The sequence below is a fragment of the Acromyrmex echinatior genome, chromosome 1, assembly GCF_024713525.1.
Source record: "Acromyrmex echinatior isolate Ae372 chromosome 1, ASM2471352v2, whole genome shotgun sequence".
Lineage (NCBI taxonomy): Eukaryota > Metazoa > Arthropoda > Insecta > Hymenoptera > Formicidae > Acromyrmex > Acromyrmex echinatior.
In genome coordinates, this window is record NC_141852.1 from 11710043 (window position 1) to 11735048 (window position 25006).

At 32.7% G+C, this 25006-nt stretch overlaps 3 protein-coding genes across 4 annotated transcripts; 2 read left to right on the forward strand and 1 right to left on the reverse strand.

Annotated features, from left to right (window-relative positions):
- The first annotated feature begins 483 nt into the window (after nt 1–483).
- Nucleotides 484–11099, forward strand: shtd (anaphase promoting complex subunit 1). 2 transcript variants are annotated; one of them, XM_011057286.2, is made up of 22 exons: nt 484–834; nt 1300–1440; nt 1720–2037; nt 2520–2590; nt 2715–2827; nt 2966–3232; nt 3453–3840; nt 3965–4151; nt 4456–4858; nt 4990–5970; nt 6053–6303; nt 6405–6663; nt 6731–7234; nt 7311–7518; nt 7782–8102; nt 8192–8420; nt 8898–9103; nt 9279–9618; nt 9722–9905; nt 10181–10480; nt 10560–10688; nt 10763–11099. In XM_011057286.2, the coding sequence occupies exons 1-22, from the start codon at nt 811–813 to the stop codon at nt 10846–10848; spliced, it is 5910 nt and encodes a 1969-aa protein (XP_011055588.1). In that variant the 5' UTR covers nt 484–810; the 3' UTR covers nt 10849–11099. The 2 variants fall into 2 exon arrangements, with proteins under 2 accessions (XP_011055588.1, XP_011055589.1); XM_011057287.2 differs by having other exon boundaries at nt 1300–1377.
- Nucleotides 11100–11271: 172 nt separating this feature from the next.
- Nucleotides 11272–13374, reverse strand: LOC105146782 (rhomboid-related protein 4). The gene is made up of 3 exons (XM_011057285.2): nt 13181–13374; nt 12363–12717; nt 11272–12159 (listed from the first exon to the last, which is right to left on the reverse strand). The coding sequence occupies exons 2-3, from the start codon at nt 12480–12482 to the stop codon at nt 11539–11541; spliced, it is 741 nt and encodes a 246-aa protein (XP_011055587.1). The 5' UTR covers nt 12483–12717; nt 13181–13374; the 3' UTR covers nt 11272–11538.
- Nucleotides 13375–13408: 34 nt separating this feature from the next.
- LOC105146785 (xaa-Pro aminopeptidase ApepP) lies at nt 13409–16911 on the forward strand. The gene is made up of 6 exons (XM_011057288.2): nt 13409–13880; nt 14577–15703; nt 15803–16129; nt 16220–16350; nt 16435–16610; nt 16688–16911. Exons 2-6 carry the CDS (start codon nt 14577–14579, stop codon nt 16829–16831), a joined length of 1905 nt encoding a protein of 634 aa, XP_011055590.1. The 5' UTR covers nt 13409–13880; the 3' UTR covers nt 16832–16911.
- The last annotated feature ends 8095 nt before the right edge of the window (nt 16912–25006 follow it).

Consider the following 25006-nt stretch of genomic DNA (forward strand, 5'->3'; position numbering starts at 1 on the left):
AATCCTCAATTTTTTTATATGAACAAAGAGAAACCTCTCAGATATGAATATTGATTATGTAACTTTTAATTATTGATGTATTTTTATTTTTATTTAAAATTTGAAAGATAAAAGATTTATTTAAAATTTGAAATTCTATCAATTTCGAAGATTTCGATATTTTAGATAATTGATTATTCAAAACAATTTAAGGTTATAAATTGACAATAAAAAATTAATGCTTAAATATCTATCGAAATTTACGAATCGATAATCATTATTTAGAACGTATAATAAATTGAAAAAACTTGAATAAGTTTTTATTTTAATTAGAATTTTTAAAAAGGAAGAAAAAAGGAATAATATAAATTATAAATAAGTTATAAATAAATTGTAATATAAATTGTGGATAATTTAAATACTTAATAAATATAAAAATATAGACATTAATTAAAGATTATATCTTAATTTTCAAGAAAGAATAAATTTTTTGACGCGCGCAGTGTTCATTAGTTGCGTTCGGTGAATTGTCTTTTCAGATGCTAATCCAACTGTTGTGTTTTCCGAACACAGCCTCGCAAAAATATGTACACATACATGCTGACATGGATACCCGAAGCGGTATTGTTTAAAGATGGTGTGGTTCACGTTCGTACATGATTTTTTGAGTATTTTTCGTGTTTCGTTGAGTGTTTTTCGAGTATTTTCGTCACGTTTCCTTCTATCGTTTGCACGCGACGCTGTATAGGAAGAGACCAAAGTTTAGTGGGTATTGTTCCCTCGCGATATCTGTAAACACAGCCAGCAAATCTGGATGAGACCAGGGAGAGGATGATCGCCGCCTCAGAACCGGTGGTAAAGTAGATTGTTACAATTATTTATTTATTTTTCCTATACTAATGCAATCGGGAACCTGTAGCTAATAATGGATACAAACAAAGCATTTTATTTCAAGGAAATATCATGGCATAACACAGAGGCACATGATTATTGTCTCTTATTTCAGATCTAACATCTCATTGTCAATGTAGATAAAAAATCAAAATGTCTCTGAATTATGTCTCTGAGTTATATCTTTTTCAACTCAAGTAATATTTTATCTTTATTTTTTATCTTTGCTTGACTTGTTAGCGATTTGTCTGTATAGAGTTAACCTTTTAAAATATAATATTGAATGAATATTCTTATATCTGATTTATGACATGAATAACAGTTACGCTATTTAATATAAAATGAAAAGAGGCTTAATGATCTGCTATGAAAACTCAGTAAAGATTATATAAAATAATTGATAATATAAAAGCTTAATATTTCTTTAAGGAATACAAGCCAGGTGGTCGGGAGATAATTTTAAAACATCCTGGATCCCTCATCAATCAGCAATCTAATACTCGAACGGTTGGTGGAGAAAATGTTCTATTAAAAAGATTTAGCGAAGTAAATATATCAGAAAAGTCTCCTGTAAGATTTCAAAATGAATAACTATGCAGTAAAGAGGAGAGAACGGGTTTGAAAATTTATGTTTATAATTAGCAATGTTATCTCTGCTTCAAAATATGTTTCTGGTTACATACACATTATATACATATTAATTTGAAAATTATTTTGCTAATGTAATAAAAAATTAAATCTAATATGAAGATAACTCGTGTCTTCTTAACATCCGTTCTCTCGCAATTTATTTTTCTCCATGCAAAGTCTTTTCAAAATGATATTTAATGATAAATGTCTTATTTCTAGAAAGAGACATGGTTGGTACGCAGTAATAAAATATGTGGGGAGGAAGAATTATATTATTCGGGCAAAGTAGCAGTTCACTGTAAAGGCAATCAAACTACTCGAGTGCTCAAAGCAACCTATACATGTGAAACTGATATTAAGCATGCACTTTGGTGTACTTTTTATACCAGTACCCCAGATCACTTGACCAAAAGTAAAGAATCTGAAGCTAACGATTCGATTGAGAAATCTATAGAATGTATTTGCTTGCTAGACTCATATACTCTTAAAGTTTTTACAGAAAATGGCGAAGACTATGTTTCTGCTTTACAATTTCAGGTAAAGCACTTCTTTTTTTCTTTTTTGTAAAGATAAAATATGTAGCCGAAAGTGAAGATGCATGTGATGACATTGTATTTTTTTGCATTGTAATCTTTGAGCGAATCATAAAATGAAATGTTTAAAATGAGAGCAAATATCAAAAGGACTTAATTTTATTATGATAATATTGAATTTTATTTTATTTTAACTTATTAAAGACAAAGCTAACTAACATTCATAAAAATGATTATTGTTGTTCCTTGAATTAGAAGTCATTTACAAAAAAATTATTATATTAGGTGTTGGAATTAATTCGTAGCGTTTTTAATGAAAGAATGTTATTTATTTCACATGAGCATTAAAAAATACATTAATGAAAGTACTTCCCATCACTTGTAAAACGCTACGAATTAATTCCAACACCTAATAATTATTATAAATGAATTATAAAAGTTTATATTAACTTGCCATATAATTTTAAATATATCAATTGATAACAGGTTTCTGCCGTATGGCCGACAAAATATGGGATTATACTTGAAAAATCTCAAGTGCCAATTACAGATTCGAGGTATATATAATTTATCTAAAAATTAAACAAAATTCAATAATTTATATCCTACATTCTTATATTTTATTGATAATTGACAAAATTCGAATTGCATCGTGTTTACGTTCATGCATTTTATTTTCAGATATGTATCATTTGAAAGTAGCAGATTACCAACACAACATGATAATAATTTACCAGTGGCCTTTTCATTAATGCATCCGTTAGATGAAATTTGTCCTCTACTTATTAAACATGGTAAATAAAATAGTTTATTTATAAAATTAAATACAAATAATAACATGCATTGTAAAAAATATCTCGTGCATTTGCGTGACTTATACGAAATGTTTTAATTAATTTTTATTGCTTATACAATTGAACTAAATATTTTAGGGTCTGTGTCGTACATGAACGACTCAAATCAGCAGATTATATTTACTAACTCAGAGCCATCTTTTGCTATGATATATAATACGAAGACAGGTTTGCATTCGGTTTACAAAATACGCAAAGCATCAGCCGAAGAATGCCAAATAGTTTGTGGAAGTAACGATACGATGAGTTTATTCAATCATTCAATGATGTCGCCATTAAATGTTGGCAGCAATTTATCTGCTAATAAAAGTTTCAATAAGGGTCCTCTAAGTCCCTTCCTTTTTGGTAAAGAAATATCCACATATTTTAATGAAAATATACATGTGCATGTACATGAAAAAATTAAATTTAGTTAATTAATATATCATAATGAAAATAGAGACGTTTGTTAAGCTAAATAACAATTATATAATAATACAATTATACAATAATTATAATTATACAATTTGATCAAAGTAAATGATAGGAAAAATTGATGTAAATAAATGAAATGTATTTGTTGCAGGAGTGTCAAGCTTACAAATAAATAACTCTGGTTTAGGATTGCCTAATACTCCATTTGGATCGCGTACTACCTCTTATAGTACTAATTCGGGTGGACCGTCACCTCAACAACAGCATTCACGTTCACAAAGCTCGATGGCTACCATTTCTCGCTGCCAATCACCTACGCAATCGGTAGCTATGTCCCCTCTACTTGGACCACCTGTAAACTCAAATATTTACCATAGCAGATTACATCAAACTGTCATGATAACTGGCTCAAATCAAACATATAGTCCAGCTCCCAGTTACAATAGCATCCGATTAAAAGATATTCCAACTGCAAGCAAACCTTTGTATCCTGAGATCTGTCTTGAACATGTATGGACAGAGAATGTTGGTGTATCCAAGTAAGTAATTCGCATATCTCACGTTACACATATTATCCCGGTTTGCACCAAGCTTAAGGAGACATTTAAGAATATTTGTTAAATAATGAAGAAATTGGAAAATTTTATTTTAATTTTTTTTTAGAGATACTTGTGGTCGTGCATCTAAGGTTTTTTTAACATCGGATCTTGTTGGACAGAATTATTTGGGCTATTTAATTCCAAATCGTTCGCAACTGTCTCTAATGAGATTAGAAAAAACTAACAAACAACAACAGATCATTTTCGGAATGGTAACGAACATCGTGGCTAAAGATGCTATTAATTTATCGGTTAGTATATATTATTTATTTGCATATTTAAAATAAGGAAAACATTTTATATATATATATATATATATATATATATATATATATATATTAGGTGTTGGAATTAATTCGTAGCGTTTTTTAATGAAAGAATGTTATTTATTTCACATGAGCATTAAAAAATACATTAATGAAAGTACTTCCCATCACTTGTAAAACGCTACGAATTAATTCCAACACCTAATAATATTATATTATATTATTTGAAATATAAAATATTTATTGATTAATGTAACTTGATAATAACATAAAAAATAATTTCTTCCAGAATTTGCACATGATAGCAATTGTAGATATGTCAAACGGTATAACATTATACACAGGAGTTACATGCGTGGGTAAATTACATATATCCGGCATACTTTCAAATTTTACGGGCACTAATTACTTTTTATCAAATAGTAATGCTAAGCTCGGATCTCCATTTCCGAGACGGAGTTCTTTGATTCCTCAGAGTACAGCCTCGCACGAAATTAAATTTGAAGAAGCTTTACATTTATTGAGTCCTGTAGGTGGTAATTGTGCTCGTCCGCCAATACTTTTGGAAAATTCATTACTGGACACAAGTTTTCTCGCTTTGAAAGAAACTGTAGGTAATGAGATAACCGTAGAGTGCGGAAACAAGCAATATTTTCGTATAGCAATACCTGTTGCCAGTACGTCGCCTTTAGGTAAGTATATTAAATCTGAGAAACATTAGTATATCAATAAATAAATTTATTAATAATGATTGCAAATAATTGAAATTAATTATTCTCACACATGTGTTATATAGTTAACTCAAGTTACATATTTTATACAGTTACTAAATGTTTACATATACTACGAAATGTTCTCCAAAGAGACTTAGCGATGCAATTGTTGGTTAAATGGTATGGTGCTAGAAATGCCCCAGGCCCACAAGACTTTTCACCGGCGCAAGAGTGGGATCTCTTTCTTATAGTTCTGTTTACATTATTGGGATATGATGTGGAAAAACTGGATGTGATACGAAATAATGAAAAAGATCAATGTACAGAATTACCCAGTTTACAGATGATGTTACCCAAAAAGCAAAAAACTAGCAATTGTGGATCGACTGGTGATTGGGTGTATATGTTAAATGCAAACGAATATGAAAATTCTCGGACTTTTATGTCAAATGTATTAAAGGGTCAGATAGTACCTTGTTTTATTACGTCTCTCAATGCCATAGAATCAAGTAACGTTGGCAAAATAAATGTACAAGCTATCTTGTTTCCACATTTTCCACTTATTTTATTTTCTCTTCATTTGTTATACGAAGAATTAAAATTAAACAGCATTATATCGGAAAATTTGCCATTGCTCGGACAGCTATTGTATCAATTAAGCATAGATCTGAAATTCGAAATGTATGCTCATCATTACTATCTTGATTCACCTTCGTTGGCTTCTTTAAAAAACATGAGATCTCAAATTAGTGACTCAGATTTACAGAAAATAACAATTCCAAGTTACATACCTCGAAAACCACCAAGTATATTTGAAACGTTAAACAGTATGTTGAGTGGAACGGACATGACTGCATTTCCGTATTTAAGTTACATTAATCCAAGAACAAGAAATATAATATATCTAACAGCTCTTATAGCAAATGAAAATCGTATTGATATATTAGAAATGGAGAAATATATCAAAATAATTGTACCTGCTGGAAATCGTATCGATTTTCAAGAAATCAGAAGCAAATTTGACAAAGAGATACTGAAGAAATTGGAGAAACCAACAACGGACAGAATAATATTATTATATCACGAAATGGGTAAGCAAACAATGCAGCAAACAATTAAGTATTATGAAAATTATCCCTTTTCCAAAAATAAAAAATAATATTTTGATCCTAGATATGAGAAAAGAAGATCTCGAGACATTGCCACCTGCGATATCTTTGATGATAAAAGATGTTATGCATAGATGTAGAGAAAATCCACCGTCGAATTGGCCTGTGCACGCATACGAACTCATAGATCGCCAAGATTTAGCCGTGTTAGATAAGCATTTAAAACCCTCTTCGAGATTGCAATATATTGATAGTGAGACGAGAGATTATGGAATAAAGGATGAACAAGATGATGGCATGGAATTTGATGATATGGTAAATGATTATGTTATTTTCTGCATTTATCTATCTCTACATTAAATATATAGCTACATTTTTTACAATGCTTATAATTTGAACTCTATTTCATTCAATAGATATTGAAATTACGATTTAGTAAGGATCATAGAATTGCTGAGGTACGAAGGTTGCTTAATTCCTCGAAACCAATGAGGATAGCAATAGTTCAAAGATCAAATGTAAGCGATCACGAATTCATAGAAGAGCAGGAAAGACACTTGCTCACATTATGTACAAGAACAATGGCATTACCTGTAGCTAGAGGCATGTTTACATTGAGAACTTCCACCCCGATGATAACAGAACAATTGCCCATTCCACGATTATGTTTAACCGGTATGATTGCATATCACGATTTGAATTCATTCTTTTAATTGATTAATTAATTATTTTATTTCATTAGGCAAGGCACCACCTCGTGGAACTACTGTCGAGTTAACTCATATAGATGTTCCTCCAAATATGAATCTGTGGCCGCTTTTTCATAATGGAGTAGCTGCAGGCTTATGCATTCATCCAGATGCTGCGAATATCGACTCAACATGGATAGTGTATAATAAACAGCAACAGGGTGAATACGGTGTAGAACATTCGGGATTTTTGATGGCTCTTGGTTTAAACGGACATCTGAAAAACTTAGCTCCCTTAAGTACATACGAATATTTAGCCGATTGTCATGAAGCTACTAGTGTTGGACTTTTATTGGGCTTATCGGCAACACATCGTGGCACGATGAATGTATCTATGACTAAATTATTATCATTGCACGTGGAAACACTTTTACCACCGACGAGTATCGAATTAAATGTACAACAAAATGTCCAAGTAGCGGCGCTAATGGGAGTTGGCCTTGTGTATCAAGGAACTGCGCATAGACATATCTCGCATGCTTTATTATCTGAAATTGGTAATTATCTGTATAATATATACATATATACATATATTGCTAATATGAATGCTAATATATAGATTTATATTTATAGGTAGGCCGCCAGGACCCGAAATGAAGAATTGTGTAGATCGCGAATCGTATTCCTTGGCGGCAGGATTAGCATTAGGTCTAGTCATACTTGGCTCTGGTGACGGAACGGATGTACCTGCGAGCATACCTGATACTTTACATTATTATATGGTTGGTGGACACATAAGACCATTTTCTGGAGCACAGAAAGATAAATACAAGTCTCCTAGGTACAAGGAATATAATAAATTTTTTTATAATTTATATAATTAAATTTTTATAATTAAAAATTCATTGAACAATTCTTTGAACAATTTAAATTTAAAAAATTTGCTTGGGAATGTAAAATTAAAATAAATTTATAAAAATTAAATTTTAATAAAAACCTTTCCCGTAAAAAATTCTATAAATTTCTGCACATTTTCTTTCACATTTTTGAAATAGAATCAAAGTACAATTTTTCTCAATTTATAAATTGTTTCTTTGTTTGCAGTTATCAGATACGTGAAGGTGATTCGATAAATATTGACGTAACAAGTCCGGGAGCAACGATAGCTTTAGGATTAATGTACTTTAATACTGGAAATCGTGCAGTAGCAGAATGGATGCAACCACCTGATACACAATATTTATTGGAATTTGTAAGGCCAGATTTCCTGTTGTTAAGAGTGCTCGCCAAGTCATTGATTTTATGGGATGATATCGAGCCAACTAAGACATGGGTTTCTAGTCATGTGCCGAATATCGTTTATAAATATAGATTGCAGAAACCTACGCCGGAAGTTACGCAGAATGTGGATTTGGAAACTATCAAGTAAATATTTTCTCAAAGAAGCATTTTTTAATCTCTATTCATCTTAATCTGATATACAAATTTATGCTATTTATCGTTATAATTTATAGCCAGGCCTACTGCAACATTATAGCTGGTGCTTGCATGGCACTAGGATTGAGGTATGCAGGTACTGCTAATAAGAACGCTTTCAAGACTTTGTATAATTACGCTCAGATGTTTACGGCATTGTCACACAAAACTATAGCCGAATTGGCTGGCAAATCCACCGTTGAAACGTGTTTAAATGTTGTTCTGCTTTCAACCGCAGTGGTGATGGCGGGTACTGGTAATTTAGATGTAAGTAAGTCTTGATATTTTCTAATAATGAGCACTCAAGAAGCACTTATTGACAATCTGTATCTAAATGTCCATTCAAAAAAATATTTTTTACATAAATACTAAGAAAAAAAGTTGTTAACTAGGGGTGCATTCCGTTTCATGCATGATGTGCATAATGTATCATTTATCCTTGTTTAACATTAGGTAAATGCACTCTAGATTAAATACGTTTAGTTCGTAGTGATTATTTATATATAGTTCAAGTATTTTTATATTTAAGTTAAATATATGTAAGTCACGTCAACAAAATCTTGTAATTTAAAACATATTCTTATTTATTATTTAAAACATATTATTTGTTTAAATTAATAAATATTTGCGAGACAACCCATGATCGCATTTAGAAACAATTAATATATTATTAAAATAGTAACTTTTTTTCTCAATATAGAGAAAATCATAAATATAACAATGAAATTTTACGATAATTTGCAGATTATGAGGATATGCAGACACATACGCACTCGCGTAGGACTTACCAGCGGTGTAGTCACATATGGATCTCATTTGGCAACCCACATGGCTCTCGGTCTCCTTTTTTTGGGTGGTGGAAGATATACACTTTCTAACAGCCCGAATTCAGTGGCGGCTCTGATAATTTCGCTTTTCCCAAAGTTTCCAACCCATAGCAATGACAATAGGTTTGTGAATACTGTTCTTATAATGATCCTTTAATTTTTGTAAAAAAGAAAAAATTGTGAATGAAAACTATTTTTATCACAATAAAAAAAGCTTTAAAAAAGTTTTCTTTTCATACTTTTTAGATGATAATACTCTAAAATCTTTTGTATCTAATCAGTGTTATTACTTCAATAGGTATCATTTACAAGCTTTACGTCATTTATACGTATTAGCAGCTGAACCACGTATTATCTTACCGAGAGACATAGATACTGGTCAGTATTGTTACGCGATAATACATTTAACGTTCGAAACTGACAAAGAAGCTGAAGGGCAAGAGATCAATTTACAAGCGCCCTGTTTATTACCACAGTTATGTAGCTTGAAGAAGATTGAATTAAAAGATTCGAGATACTGGAAAATTACATTTTTGAAACATCACAATTGGCAGCAATTAGAAAACATGTTGGAAAGACATGATTTCTTAAGCATCAAACAGAGAGCTGGTTGTTTATCGTATTTGGAAGATCCTCATGTAAAACATTATTATTAAAGAAATAGCTTAAAGATTATTCATTTAGTTATATAGACATCCTTACAAATGTCATTGATGAGTATTTTATTTCAATTTATTATAGGGTTTTAGAAGCTTAGTGGCTCAAACTTTAACAACGGAAAATGCAATCGCATGGGCTGCGCGGCCAGAATATGTTACATCATTTACAAATGATAAAACTGTATTGAATGTAGTGACATCTTTTTTGCAATGGTCAAAAAAAGGCATGATTCGTCCAGAAAATATTAAATATTCGTCACAAAATGGTACAATTTGATTAATATACGCTTAATTCAAGATTAGTAGATCTATAATATATTTTATATAATTTGTTTATAAATTATACGAGATTTTTTTATATGAAAAGGCATTATATTTAAGACTATCTAATTTACAAATTAAGAGAATCATATATGACATCTTTTCAAATAGTTCTCTATATTGATACATTTCCTTTTTCTATATTAGCTCTCTTATTTTTCTCGCTTGTACGTTTCGCAAAATAATTTTTTCATCGAATAATACAACTTTAAATTTACAGATGTACAATGCAAAATGCCAGAATTTGAACAGTATTTCCTTCACATGTTTGCAATAATTGTGTACGAATGCATCACAAAAGATAAAGTAAGTCTTATACCGTTATGGCTGCATATAATTAAAAGTATAAAAATCATCGAAGAACAACCAAACAGCTTTGCGATATGGCAAATAAAACTTCTTTTGTCACAAATGTCGAGGAAAAGCAACTTCACGGATGATGAAAATCCATTACTCAGCATAGAAAGTATGCTCGCAATTAAACAGAAAACGTCGATTATTCTAGATAAATGGGAGCATGGTATTTATTAAAGCATGGCATTACAAAAATGCCAATAATTTATTGTTAATTTTGTTATATTTAACTTTTTTCTTTTCAGATATAAAATCTGTGTTTAAAGAATATCTTACAACTGGAAAAGTACAATTCTCCGATACTATATCTCTAGCTAAAATGTGTGCATATTTTATATTCTATGGTATACCATATCCAATTGACAAATCAATCTGTAAGTTTTCACAAACACGTAAATGTTTTTCGTACTTGATAAAAATATCATTCACTTTCCATATTTATTTTTAGTGAATTCAATCACGATGGCGCAGAGCTCTTCTAGCTTACCGAATATTACACTGTATAAATTGCACAAAATTTTACAAACAAGTTGAAGGTAAAATCTTTATATAATATATGTATAATAAAATATTAAAAATAGTTGAATATCTCATTAGTTTTTCTTTTCATTAAAGTCATCATGATGTTTTTACTTACATTGCAAACATTATAATTAATTATAAATTATTAAAGAATTGATTGAAATTAGATAAAAACATTATTCTACATCAATATGTGACTATATGAAATAATCTGTAATTTTTTTGTTACATTTAACGTTTAATAAAATTTATAAATTTGACAATACCTACATAATACCTACAAAAATCAAATAAATATATCTAAAAAATCTTATAAATAAAATAATAATTAAAAAGGATAAATTGAGAAATAACTCATGTACACCACACGGAATGAGATGTTAATACTTTAAGGTTTGAATTTAATGGCCGGTAATAAGAAAAAATATACAAATATAGGCATTTAGATTTTATTTTAAATAAACCATAATTACAAAAATGATCATTATTCATTTATAAAAATATTTGTAATCAACAATATATATTAACATATTATAAATTATTATTCAGGATCACAGAAGCTTTACAAATAAATTCTCATTTCTAGTTGTATTCCATCGAATTATTTGTATAATTTTTTTATATAATTCGATTTAATGTATATACATTTATTAAGTTAGATTAAAACCGCAAATATGTTGAATCGATGAAAATTACAAAATGTTACGTAAATAGCCTGTTTCGCCTTCTATAAAATTGTTCTTCATGTATAATAGGTGTACCAGTTATCATATGTATCAAGTTGTCGATCCTTTCGCCAACAAAAGAATAAGAATATAAGCATCCAACTAAAATACCACCCAGATGACCGATAAAGGAAGAATTTGGGACCAACAGGTGTATCAATATTAACTCGAGCCAAACCGCTATTTTACTTGGTACTATTAATCCATTGATATTTTGTAATTTGTCGCGTTCTTCGCACAGCGCAATGACTTTCAATGCAAATAATGTGGCAGAAAAACCGATGGCGCAAGCCGTGAAATATCCGTAATCCCCTGTTAACTGCATCAGAATGTATCCTAGGAATACATACATAGCGCTACATCCGATAGACAATACACCCAGTAAAAGTACAAAATTCATCGTTCCGTAGATGGGCTCCAAGTAAGAACCTTTCAGAATAAAAGAAAGCATGTTGTAGTATAGATGCATGTCGGATCCGTGTTCGAAATTTGAAAGGAAGAACGATCGCCAGTTTTTGTACTTAATTATTTTAATAGCCGATATGCATACATCTTCCGCGTTCCATGACACCCGTATCAGGCCCATGTACAGTAAAGTCTAGAAAGAGAAAAATTTATTTATATTCTATAGATGATGCTCGTAAAAGCTTGTAAAGCTAAAGACTGTATAGCAATCGATTAGAAAGATTCAAGTCAAAGTGTAGTTAGAGTAAACTGTGTTAATTCTAAAAAGATTAACTCAAAATAGAGCGAAGCCAGATTATTAAAACAAAATTATATCAAATTTTTGATAAATTTTACCTGTGCAATAATTCCAATTAGAGTAGCAGGTGGTATTTTATCAAGTCCAAAGTTCAGAGCCTGCATACACAGCAAGAATATGCCATTCTGCAGGCCCTGCTGCCGTCTTTGGCGCATCATGATACAGGATATGATGCAATATATTGTTCGATGAGGAGGATCAATTTCAAAACGCCGAAAACAAACTTTCACATCTCTACAGGATTGTCCTGTGAGTAAATTTTAGATATCCATATTTTTTTATCAATATGGATAAACATGTGATGTTACTTCTCAAGTTTCCTTGAATCTGCACTTATTCGATATTTTGCGTTTATAAAAAAAAAGAGTGAACAATCAAAGTATCCAGTTGATCCTGTAAAAAGAATAGTGAAATTAGAAGTGATTTTTAAGAGATTATATTGTGAGTATTTATATTCCAATTCTATATTTAAGATCATCTAATTGAATCTAATCGTGATTTGAAATTTCTGCTTTTAGTCAACAAAATAATTCATTAAAATCTAAAGATCGTATTTAAATATAAAATCGGACTATAAGTACCACTATGAGATTACATTTTAAGATTAGAAATCTGTATGATAGAATAAAATTAACGGAGAATTCTTGAATAATTTATCGTTGTACGAAAAAATAATTTCTAGCTTTGCAGTTTGTTACATTATTTTAAAAAGCTTCGTGACAAATTTGTTCATATAAATAATTATCCAATCAAATGAATGCAGAACGTCAATTACATTGCAATATCGCGCGCAATTCGTACGTACTGCTGCTGTTTGTTCAGTAGATAAAACAGATTTTTTAACCTACAAAAATACCTTCAACGTTCTAATTTCATTTGTATCTCAGGTCCACGATCACGGCTGTCATTTCTGCATCTTCCTCAAGAAGACATCTGATTACAACAAGTTTCTAAATCGCTAAGAGAATAAAATTTCCCAGCTGTCGGTTGATCAGAATCACTGTAATCAATATAGAAAACCAACTAAACTGAATGAAACGATTGGACAGAATGTGACATCGATGATATGAAATTTTGAAAGATGACGTAGTGCATGCTGATTGGTTGCACCATGTCGATGTTCCTCCTCTCCTACTTCGATATATCGCGCGATTGGGGGTGGGCAACGCGGCGAGGTATCGAAGTCGAAATCTCGGTCGAAATACCACATGCCATTGAACTACATATGTATGATGCTCCGGGAGCTGGATACGTGTTGTCGACCGTGTAGCGGAGCATCTCTATCTGAAAGAGCATCTTCCACGCGTCTGTATCCGAGAAGATAAGAATTTATTATAAGCATACGATGCGCGATCACTTTTTCTTATCATAAAGATAAGATAGTCTGATCTTTCAAAAGGACGACACAAGTCGAGTGTTAGCGATATTAATAGATAACGTGGCACCCGTAATTTCCCTTTTGGTTCTCTCTGGAAAATAACAGGGATCCTTATTACTTTACATTGTGACAGATGCGTCGATAGAGTGACGCTAGTGTTTGAATAATATTTCACAAGGTAAGGAACAAGCTTTTTATGATTGTTCTGATCATTTTATTTTGTTGATATATGAGACAATAGTGTCTTTATGATGTGTTTTTAGATATCTTTTAAGCTTGGTTGCATCAATATAAGATTAACTTTAATTTTGGTTCAGTTTATCTTCTTCTAATTCTAAGATAAACAATAAGTTAAATTGAGATTGAAGTTATATGATCTTATGATTATTGGAATTGGACTTTATACTTGTTATTCTATCAATGTAGATTAATTTTAATATCGGTTCAATTTGCTAATCATCTTTTTCTAATTTTTAGAATTAGAAAAAGCTAAAGAGTTAGTTGATTCAAGATTAAAATTAAACTATGTTGGTAGAAACAGATATTTGTATCAATGTAAATTAATTTAAATCTCGTTTTAGTTTATTCTTTATTCTTTTTTAATTCTTAGAATTAGAAAAAGATAAAAGTAAGTTAAACCAAGATTAAAGTTCATCTACATTGATAGAAATATTTGTGTATGTTCCAAAAGATATCTGTATGACATCTTTTAGATATATATGTATGTATTATCTGAGATATTATTAGAGATATAACACAGTTCTCCACGAGATATCTTTAGATCTTCAGGATGGCTTTAGGACATCCTTTGGAGAACTGTGTTGTATGAATGAAATTGGACTCAGAAGTAACAAAATATTCTTTGTGGTATAAGATGGTAAAAAAGGACGGGCTTTGGAAGTTGACACAGCTTCGAGCGCTGATGAAGAATGTTCAACCAAGTGGATGGTCTCTCATTCGAAAAAAAGGTATCCAGGCTCTGATCGTCACTGGAGAGGATGCACATCAATCAGAATATTCGACGGAGCGAGATCAGAGGCGATGTTTTATCAGTGGATTCCGTGGTTCCTATGGGACGGTAGTCATATTGCACGACGCAGCATTGCTGTGGACTGATGGAAGATATTACCAACAAGCTATGTCGGAGTTAGATCCGCCAGAGGCATGGACTTTGATGAGGGAAGGTTTACTGGATACACCTACCATCACTGCGTGGCTCGCCACAAATTTACCATCAAAATCCGTAGTCGGAGCGGACGCTAATCTAATAAGTTTTACGGAATGGACACGATTGCAGAACAGTTTAATCGATGCCGGTCACGATTTGATCCCACTTTCTGAAAATTTGGTGGACAAAGTATGGGGTGACGATCAGCCAGCACCAACAGCCAACATAGTTTTGCCACAATTGTTACGATATTCGGGTCGAAGTGCAGGAGATAAAATAAAAGCGTGTCGCGATGCTATGCGAGAGAATGGCACGACGATACTTGTAGTGACTGCATTGGATGCAATTGCGTATCTACTAAATTGGAGGGGATCTGATATACCTTTCAATCCTGTCTTCCTTGCATACGTCATTCTCACTCTGAAAGATGTACATATCTTTATAGATAGAAGTAGGCTTAGCCAGGAAGCATTGGAGCAACTGAAGAACGAGGGTGTCGATCCAATCTTTCACGCCTACGAGGATATACATGTTTACATGAAGTCATTCGTACAGTCGTGTTCATTCGAGAAAGATAAAATGTGGATCAGCAATAAATCCAGCTTTGCGCTACACCCGGATGTTGCCACTATTCAAAAACATACGGATATTACACCTATTAGCGTTATGAAATCGATAAAAAATGCTACCGAAATAGTTGGAATGAGAGCGGCGCATGTGAGAGATTCTGTCGCTCTTGTAAAATATTTTGCTTGGCTAGAAGATAAGATCAAGAATACAAACGAATTGATTACGGAAATTTCAGGTGCGACGCGGCTGGAACAGTTTAGACAGTAAGTCGATTATGTATAATATATTTTTATAAAGCAACTCATTTTTTACAATGTAAAATGTAGATAATGTAGATACAAGAAATTAATTTTTTTTCTAAGGGAACAAGCTCATTTTGTCGGATTAAGCTTTACCACTATATCATCTGTCGGTCCTCATGGAGCAGTTATTCATTATGCACCTACGGCAGAGACTGATGTGCCTATTACAGATAAAGAACTTTATCTCTGTGATTCTGGTGCACAGTATCATGATGGTACAACAGATGTAACGAGAACATTACATTTTGGTGAATCCACAAGTTTCGAACGTGAATGTTTCACTAGAGTTTTTAAAGGACAATGCCGGCTATCGACAATGGTATTCCCTTTGAAAACAAAAGGAAATTACCTCGATACACTGGCGCGTGAAAGTTTATGGGGCGTTGGGTACGAAGATTTTTATTAAAATGTGATGAGAAAACATATTTTATGCGAAAAAATTCAACTCTTTTATATCTAACTATGAATTAACTTTAGTCTTGATTATCTTCACGGTACTGGTCACGGAGTAGGATCTTATCTCAATGTCCATGAAGAGCCGATTGGTATCTCATGGAAGCCGCATCCGGATGATCCAGGTTTACAACCAGGAATGTTCTTATCAAATGGTATGATAAAAACATATAAATAAAACGTAATCGTTTATGTAATCGAAACAATAAAAAAAAAAACATTGTATATTTTCAAAATAGAGCCAGGATATTACGAAGACGGTAAGTTTGGTGTCAGATTAGAGAATGTTGAGTTAGTTGTTCCTGCAAAGACACCTTATAATCATAAGAACCGAGGTTTTCTGACATTTGAAACCATGACACTTGTCCCTATTCAAACGAGTCTGCTTGATGTATCAATGCTTACTGACAAAGAGGTATGCGCATTCCCAAATATTTCTTATTTTATTTAAAAATATTTCAATTATATTTTTCATGACCTATCTTATTCCAGATCGAATATTTGAATAATTATCATGTAAAATGTTTGGAAGTTTTAAAACCTTTGCTACAAGGATCGGAGAACATTCAAGCACTTAAGTGGCTTGAGAAACAAACCCTTCCCATTTCTCGCCCTAACTGTAATTTAGTACGATGAACTGTAAAAAAAATCTCTTGAGAGTATGTAACATAACAGATTGTCTGATTTAAACCAATATTACAACGAGGCAGCAAATATTCAATTGGCATATAAAATTCATATAATTTTGTGTACACGGATGGCTGTGCAGTATTATAATCCACCCATGTACACACAATTACTTAAATCGACTATACGTGAATGAATAAACAACGAACGAATAACGAAAGTGAACATTTTATTTAAGACTCTTTGGATTATATTTAAGACATTGTACTGTTTTATAAATCGAATTGCAAGTCAAATTCTAATAATCATTCCATTTACATTTACTATGACGTAAATAGAAAATATATTTGTATACACTATTCGTTTTTTATTCATTCACTATATATCTATCATCTTGAGAGAGAAAGAAACAAACCTTTACCACGATGCAATCCATTTAACGTTCCCAATGCCCGGATGCATCATTTCATTCTTGTTCAACATTTGAAAAAAATGAAATGATGCTTGCAAGCATTATGAACGTTAAATGGAACGCACTTCATGTTAGTCATACGATGTTCAATGTATCAAAATGAATCAAGTGTTATACAGTTTATTATTCATATCTTTATATATATATATATAATATATATATATACACATACATACATATATATATATATAAATAATACAAAACAATGTTATTTTAATAACAGATATATGGATCTAAAATAATATTATAAGCCACCAATTACGTCACAATTCCATCTCGATATATACATTAAAACTATGAAACATACATTTTTTAATTTCCCCCCTATTCTTTCGACACATGTTGTTTATTTTATGTCGAAGTTATGTTATATATAATCAAGTAAGAAGATAAATACAGAAGAAAATATTTACTTTTTAATTTCAAAGGAAACTGCGTTTAAAAGTTGACGAGTTTAAGTTGTCCAAAATACGCGCGTAGATACACTCGGTATTTAATTTCCGGATTAGTTCTTTTTTATTGGATACTTCTATATATTGGGTCATCTAAAAAGTATCCGCGGTTTTTTGTCACTAGATGTGTGTTGATGGTCATATATCTAGTGACAAAGTACCGCGGATACTTTTTAGATGACCCAATATAACATTTAGAAAATTATGTTATACAAAATTAAATTGAGCAATACAAATATAAATTCAGTATTTTAATTGACAATTATGATAAATCTAATTCGGAAATGTTATACTGAACCGCCATCTCTACGCGGCTTGCTAACATGAAGTCACTTTCGGGTCTCGGAATCGAACGCATCTAATTATTTCTGTTTCATGGTTTAGAACGGACATGTATGAGGCCAATATTATTAGGTGTATCGAAAAGTTCCGTCCATCTAGCGACGAGTAGCTATAGCTAGAATTGTCGATAATTCTAATGTCTAAACCAAGCTTAATTTTTTAGTTTTACCATCTGTCAATAAAATTCAGTATATAAAAGTATATGTTTACATCAATAACATTACTTTTTACCGCATCGAAAAATGTCGACATTTAAGCCAAATAAGCGTCATTGGCGCGAAGTGTTAATCTTTTACTTCAAATGGAAGAAAACTGCAGCTGAAGCTCATCGAATGCTTGTAGAAGTTTATGGTGATAGTGCTCCTTCTGATAAAACATGCAGAGAATGGTTTCGACGCTTTAAAAGTGGTGATTTTGATGTGGAGGACAAAGAGCGTTCTGGACGGCCAAAAGCATTTGAAGACGAAGAATTGCAGGCATTGGTGGATGAAGACCCATGTCAAACGCAAAAACAACTTGCAGAAACATTAAATTGTTCTCAATCTGCTATTTCCGATCGTTTGAAAACCTTAGGAAAGATCTACAAGGAAGGAAAATGGGTCCCATATGAACTGAAGCCAAGAGACATTGAAAGACGAAAAACCACCTGCGAAATTCTGCTTGCTAGGCAACAAAGAAAGGGATTTTTGCACCGAATTGTGATTGGTGATGAAAAGTGGATCTACTTCGATAACCCCAAACGCCGAAAAATCATTTGCGATCCAAGCCAACCATCGACATTGATGCCAAATCGGAATATCTACAGAAAGAAGGCAATGCTCTGTATTTGGTGGGATCAACAGGGTGTAGTGTACCATGAGCTGTTGAAATCTGGTCAAACAGTCACAGGGAATCTCTACCGAGAACAAATTATCCGTTTGAGCCGAGCATTGCAAGAAAAACGACCAGAATATGAAACGAGACAGCATAAAGTGATCTTGCTTCACGACAACGCTCGACCTCGTGTCACAAAACTCGTTAAGGAAATGTTAGAAGCACTTCGCTGGGAAGTGCTACCCCATGCGGCTTATTCACCAGACTGTGCCCCTTCCGACTATCACTTGTTTCGATCGATGGCATACGCACTTGCAGAGGAACACTTCAATTCTTATGAAGATGTCGAAAAATGGGTCTCTGAGTGGATAGCCTCAAAAGATGAGTCATTCTTTCGCCGCGGAATTCGCTTACTACCCAAAAAATGGGAAAAAGTCATCGCTAACGATGGACAATATTTTGATTGATGTACATTTTCATCTTATTTCTTAAATATAATTATACTTTTTTTTTTGCATAAAAACGGACGGAACTTTTCGATACACCTAATACATTTGTCCATTTTCGTCATACGCCAAATTTTTTTAAGTCTATTAGCTGTAGGATAGAGAGATCCGAATACTTCTCTATCCTACAGTCAATTAATACGCTTGAAAAATTTATTGTTTAACAAATGTAATGTCAGAGCTTAAAGCTTATTGGAACGAACAGTTAAAGCTCTGGCATTTGAAATGAATTAGATCATAAAATTAAACGTGTCGCAAAATAATTTTTTTTTTCGAGAAGTATTTCGAAAATCGAGAAAAATATCAAAGGTGTGCTTTCAAAGCGCTTGAAATATTATAACGCTTTTGCTTGAAATACAATACATGTATTTTGATATTTTGCGTACTTTCTATCCGATCAAAATTAACATGTCCAATAATTCCCGAAATATAAACGTACGAAGTTTGATAAAGAATCTTTGCTCTCTTTTTACTGAACATTTTACGCGTAAAATATATGTATCCACCAAATAATTGCGATATCTGATGAACATTTTCGTATTACAACATATTTATCAAATAGCCGAGATAAGTATGAATTATGCGTGGGTAGATAATCCATCGCCGCTGATAGGTATCGCATAATTTACATGGCGGAAGTAATCCTGCATGGGAGATATGTTGAAAACTGCAAAATTGTTTTTTAAATGCATGTATTTTACATTTGAAAAGTTATTTAATTAATTGAGATTCATATCCAGACTGAGGAATATTTTTTGTAATAAATTATTATTTAAGGTTTTTGAGATGACTATTAATTTTATTATTAAAATTATTAAAAATTATTAAAATTATTAAAAAGATGATTAATCTAATTTGAGATTTACATATATTAATTTCAGCTTCAGTTTGTGATTGCGTTTCAAGTCCGACGACGAACCTTATCGGCGCGCAGTTTATAAAATTGAAATAATGTATTTGCAAAATTTGCATTTAATATTATTAAACACTAAGATTCGCTTTGACCAAAAATAGGATTATTTCTATTAATTGTTATATTATTAAAAATTTTGTAATTGAAATTTATATTTAGATATATAAAATGGCTTTTGCCTTTCGCTATTCTTGTTTCGATATTCTTGTTACTTAAGTAAACATGCAACTTAAGCAAACAAGTAAAATACTTTGTATGAAATTGACGAATGTTGATTCATCAACCCGATACTGACGTCCGCATTTTATAATATATTCTACGGTTATTTCTATACTCTCGCAGGATGCCGCGTGTAAATAACATGTTTTTAAATATCTTTAATATTTATAGAAGGTGCACCTGTGGAATGTGTATTAGATATTATCTGTACGGTGAAATATAAATATTTTTCCATACAGAAATGTTTATTCGATCAGCAGACTGCATAAGAATGGAAATTAAACGATATAATCATATTTTTATTAAATTTTATCAATGGATTTTCGATGTATGAATATATTCTTCGAAATTAGATTAATTTATATATGTAATTAATCAATATCCTTTGTGTAACTATGTAAAGCGATTGATTATAGCCATTATTATCTTGACTTTTTATAATATAATTACGACGAGAGGAAAGGGATAATTTCTCGCCAGTTAGGGAAAACAACGATTAGGAGAGCAGAACAGTTTCAACACGTCCTGATTGAAACCTTAGTTTTCTATGTACCTTGCATTTGTTGTAATAAAAAAAATAAAGAAGAAACATTTTTATATGACAAGATTTGCTTAATAATAACATGAACACCTAACTTCGGCTCATAGCCTCTTTTTGAAAAAAATTGAAAAGGCATCATGTAAGTTTTCTTATTTTAATACGAGAGCACAAAGAATACAAAATTATGCCATTGCCATCTGAAAAATAAATAATGAATAAAATTTAAGCAGTAAAACTATAATTTGTTATTAAAAAATATTTTCTTTATAATAAAAATGAACATTTTAATGAAAAATGTTAAAGAAAAATTGTTTATAGTTAATTATTTAAATTTAATTTAGATATTGACAGTTCTAGAATTAATTAATTAAATTAATTAATTAAGTTCTAGAATTAATGTTTTCACTAGTGACGTCATATTTAAATAAAGAAAACTGATGAACATTTCATATTCTTATATGAAAATGATACGGTAAAATTTTATTTTTTTAATTCCAAAATGTTTTTTAAATTTCATTCTTTAATATCCATATAACTCTTCAAAATTTTTATATTTTATTTACAATTAAATTACTTAAAACCCTCCTGATAAAAATTCAAGCTATTTTAGAAAATTATTTAAAGAAAACTATATGGTCAAAAAAATCTGAAAAAATTCAGAATGTTACATTAATTACAAATTTATTCTCAATGTTTAATTAAATCCTTATATTATGTGAAATAACTGAAGAACTTCCTTAAATTAGTTGTTTATTCAATTGAGCCTAGTATTATCAAATTAATTTAAATTAAAAAAAAATAAAATTCATTGCTTAGAATCACCATTCCTACGTTCATCAGCCAAAATTTTCGTCAATAAGTTATCTATTAAAAATCTGGAAAGACTGAGAAACTCTCGATAATCGGCGCGTTTTTATAATCTCCGGTTGGAAACGCGGACGTGGACGAATGATAACGAAGAGTAAGCGAAAAAAAAAATAATGAGAAAAAATGAAAAAGTCGTCACGGATGAAGCGGTTACCGTCATTGACAAGTGTGGGAATTGCATTAAGTGAGCCCGCATTACGTTAAACAAGCCCCGCGCATCATTCTATAAATATTGCACGCGATGTGTAAACTCGCGTCAATCGATTACCGACAAGGGCTTTCGCGAATGCTTGTCGCACCCGCCGCGCCGGCACCCTCTTTCTCTATCTCGCCGACGTAACAATAACCGTGCGGCACCGTAATTCTGAAAATAGCGACGGCAAGAGGTGAGCTGACGCTATTTCGAGTCGCGTGTCAAAACACATCGCGATACGCGATGCGTATCAGGGGCTGCTGGTTTGCGTTCCAGCGCGAGAGTCCCAATCGAAAGATGAGCCGCCGTGCGTCGCGTACGTATCAGCGTGCATAGCGTATTCTGACGCTCTCGTGTGTACGTCTGTATGCGTGCGTTTAGTCCGCTTCTATATATAGACTTGAATCCCTGCGTATCTCAGTGTCAGGGTGAATGACGGGAGGGTGGAAGGGTGATAGAGTTGCAGGCAGGGTCGCCAGGACGCTCTCCCCAGTGTCATCCCCGACGGTCAAGGGCAGTGGCGTCGCGTGACGTCATGCGACGCTGCAGTGACGCAACTAGTCTCCAAGGGCAACCCACGGTTATGGTCGCTTGGCAACCCCTTTTCGCCCTACCGCTGCCGCTCGAGTCGCGGCTGCCGAGTGCCATACTCCCTCCCACCCTCTTATCCCACCTCATATCGCAGCCGCACTCTCTATCTCGCGTACACGTGCCGTTGCTCAATGAACTCTCCCCGCCGTCTCTCCCTTTCTCTCTCTCTCTCTCTCTCTCTCTCTCTCACACTCTTTTTCTCCTGCTTCCCCCGCTGTGCCGCACCGCGCCGCACCGCGCCGTTCCGTTCCGTTCGCCGTGACGTGACCCTAACCCCTAGCGGAGCCTTCGCGGATGCTGCGAGCTGCGACGCAACCCGGAGTAACGACACCCCGGCCGGTTTACTCTTCTCTTCTCCCTTGCCGCTCACCGTCGGGATTTTTCACTTTAATATCAACACACGCTAATTCTGGAAAATATCATAGAACTCGACCGGTCCGTGTAATACTGGGAATTATATTACTCCTGTCCCGAAATCGTGGTGTAAAATCGTGCAATGCTACCCTATACTTTGCTATTTAACGAATAATCGATGGAATTGTTTCAATTCCGGATAGCAGAGAATATCCTGGAAAGTTCCAATCTTCGCTCGTCCTGCAAGACAACAGGTGTTTAGATTTCAAATCGAAGGAAAGATTTTGTTATTATTAAAATATCTGACGATTTACCTTTATCCGAAATGTCGATCATATATGATTGAAGGCCCGATTTATCAGTCTCGATTTGTCTGTGACGAAAAATATCTTTTCGTTAGGTTTTACGTTCGTTCCACAAAAAAAAAGATTTTACTAAGAAGAAAAGGTGATAAAAGAAGACAAAAAAAAATAGTGAAACTGTCCCAACTGTCCCCAAGCCGAGACAGACATCTATTAAGATAAAGAAAGAAGAGGATGCGCGCGAGATGTTAAGGAAGACGCGGAGAAAGGCAGGCAAAACACAGAAAGAGAGAAAAGGAGAAGGGAAAAAAGGAAGAGAGCACTCGGAGGGATTTCTCGCGGTGAGACGGAGAGCAGCGGAAGGTATACCGCGAAGTGCAGAGGAGGCTTCATCTCGCTCTCGGTCCTATTTATAGACGTGCTCTCAGCTTCACTCGTGCCCACTGTCGCTCGTGCACTGTCTTTCTTATGTAGGTGCCTGTATACCTATATATACGTAGCGACTATATCACCCGTTTTCTCTCTCTTTCTCTCTTTCTCTCTTTTTACGGGCGTGCTACCGAGTCGAGACCAAAACCGTGCAAGATGTCCGGAACGCGAGAGATCGATCGCGTTGAATTCAAACCGCGAAACAATTGTCTGCGTTACGATAGCGGATGTCGCATGTATTTCCGCTGAAAAGATGCTTTTGTAACAACGTAGAGATTGAGGTAACGCCTTCACTGGCGGATCTACGAAGGGGGCCATGGGAGCCATAGTCCCTCCTTGAAGTCTTCTTCTTTTTTTCAAAATATTTATAGCAAAATGTTACGTAATTTTTAATATTTTTGAAATGCTTAATTACAATCTTAATATTTCAAAAATATTTTTTAATTTAAAAGACTTCTACATATAAAAACATATAGGTTTTATTATATACTTTTCCTGTATTAATATAATTTTAAATAAATAATTTTATGAATTATACATTTAAATAATATTTTTCAATGCAATCATTTAAATAATAACTTTATATTCTGTTTTTAATATTTGCCCTTAAAACAAAATGCTTACGGCGTACCAATAACCTTTTCCTGACAAAGAATAAATGTTAAAAAAGGCCATTTTTTGCCTATTAATAGAAACTTAAAAAATACACAGTGAATTTTATAAATTTCAATCAGCTGCACACAATGGTGCTATTAGTTTTCATTGAAAATTCGGAGAACATTCTTATTTTTCAAGTTAAAGTCCTTATTTTAGCTAAAAAGTAGGACTTTCATCTGAAAAATAATGTTCCTCACATTTTTAAGGGAACCAATAACACTATCGTGTTCAACAAATCAAAATCTATCAGATTTGCTGTGTTTTTTACGTTTCTATTAGTGGGCGAAAAATGACCTTTTTTAAATATTGTTCTTTTTGGATCCGTCAATGAGAACCTTTCGTGTCCTCATCCTCATAACTGGACCATTTGAACGTTTCGAACGCGCACGGTGGTTCTCACTTAACGGTTTAATTTTCGCGATTCTATCACGATCGTGGCTAAATTTGTTGGTTTAATTAAATCTCCATTAAATTTTTATCAGAAACAGACTCTGACATTTTCTTTAGCGAAACATATATGTGGATATATATGT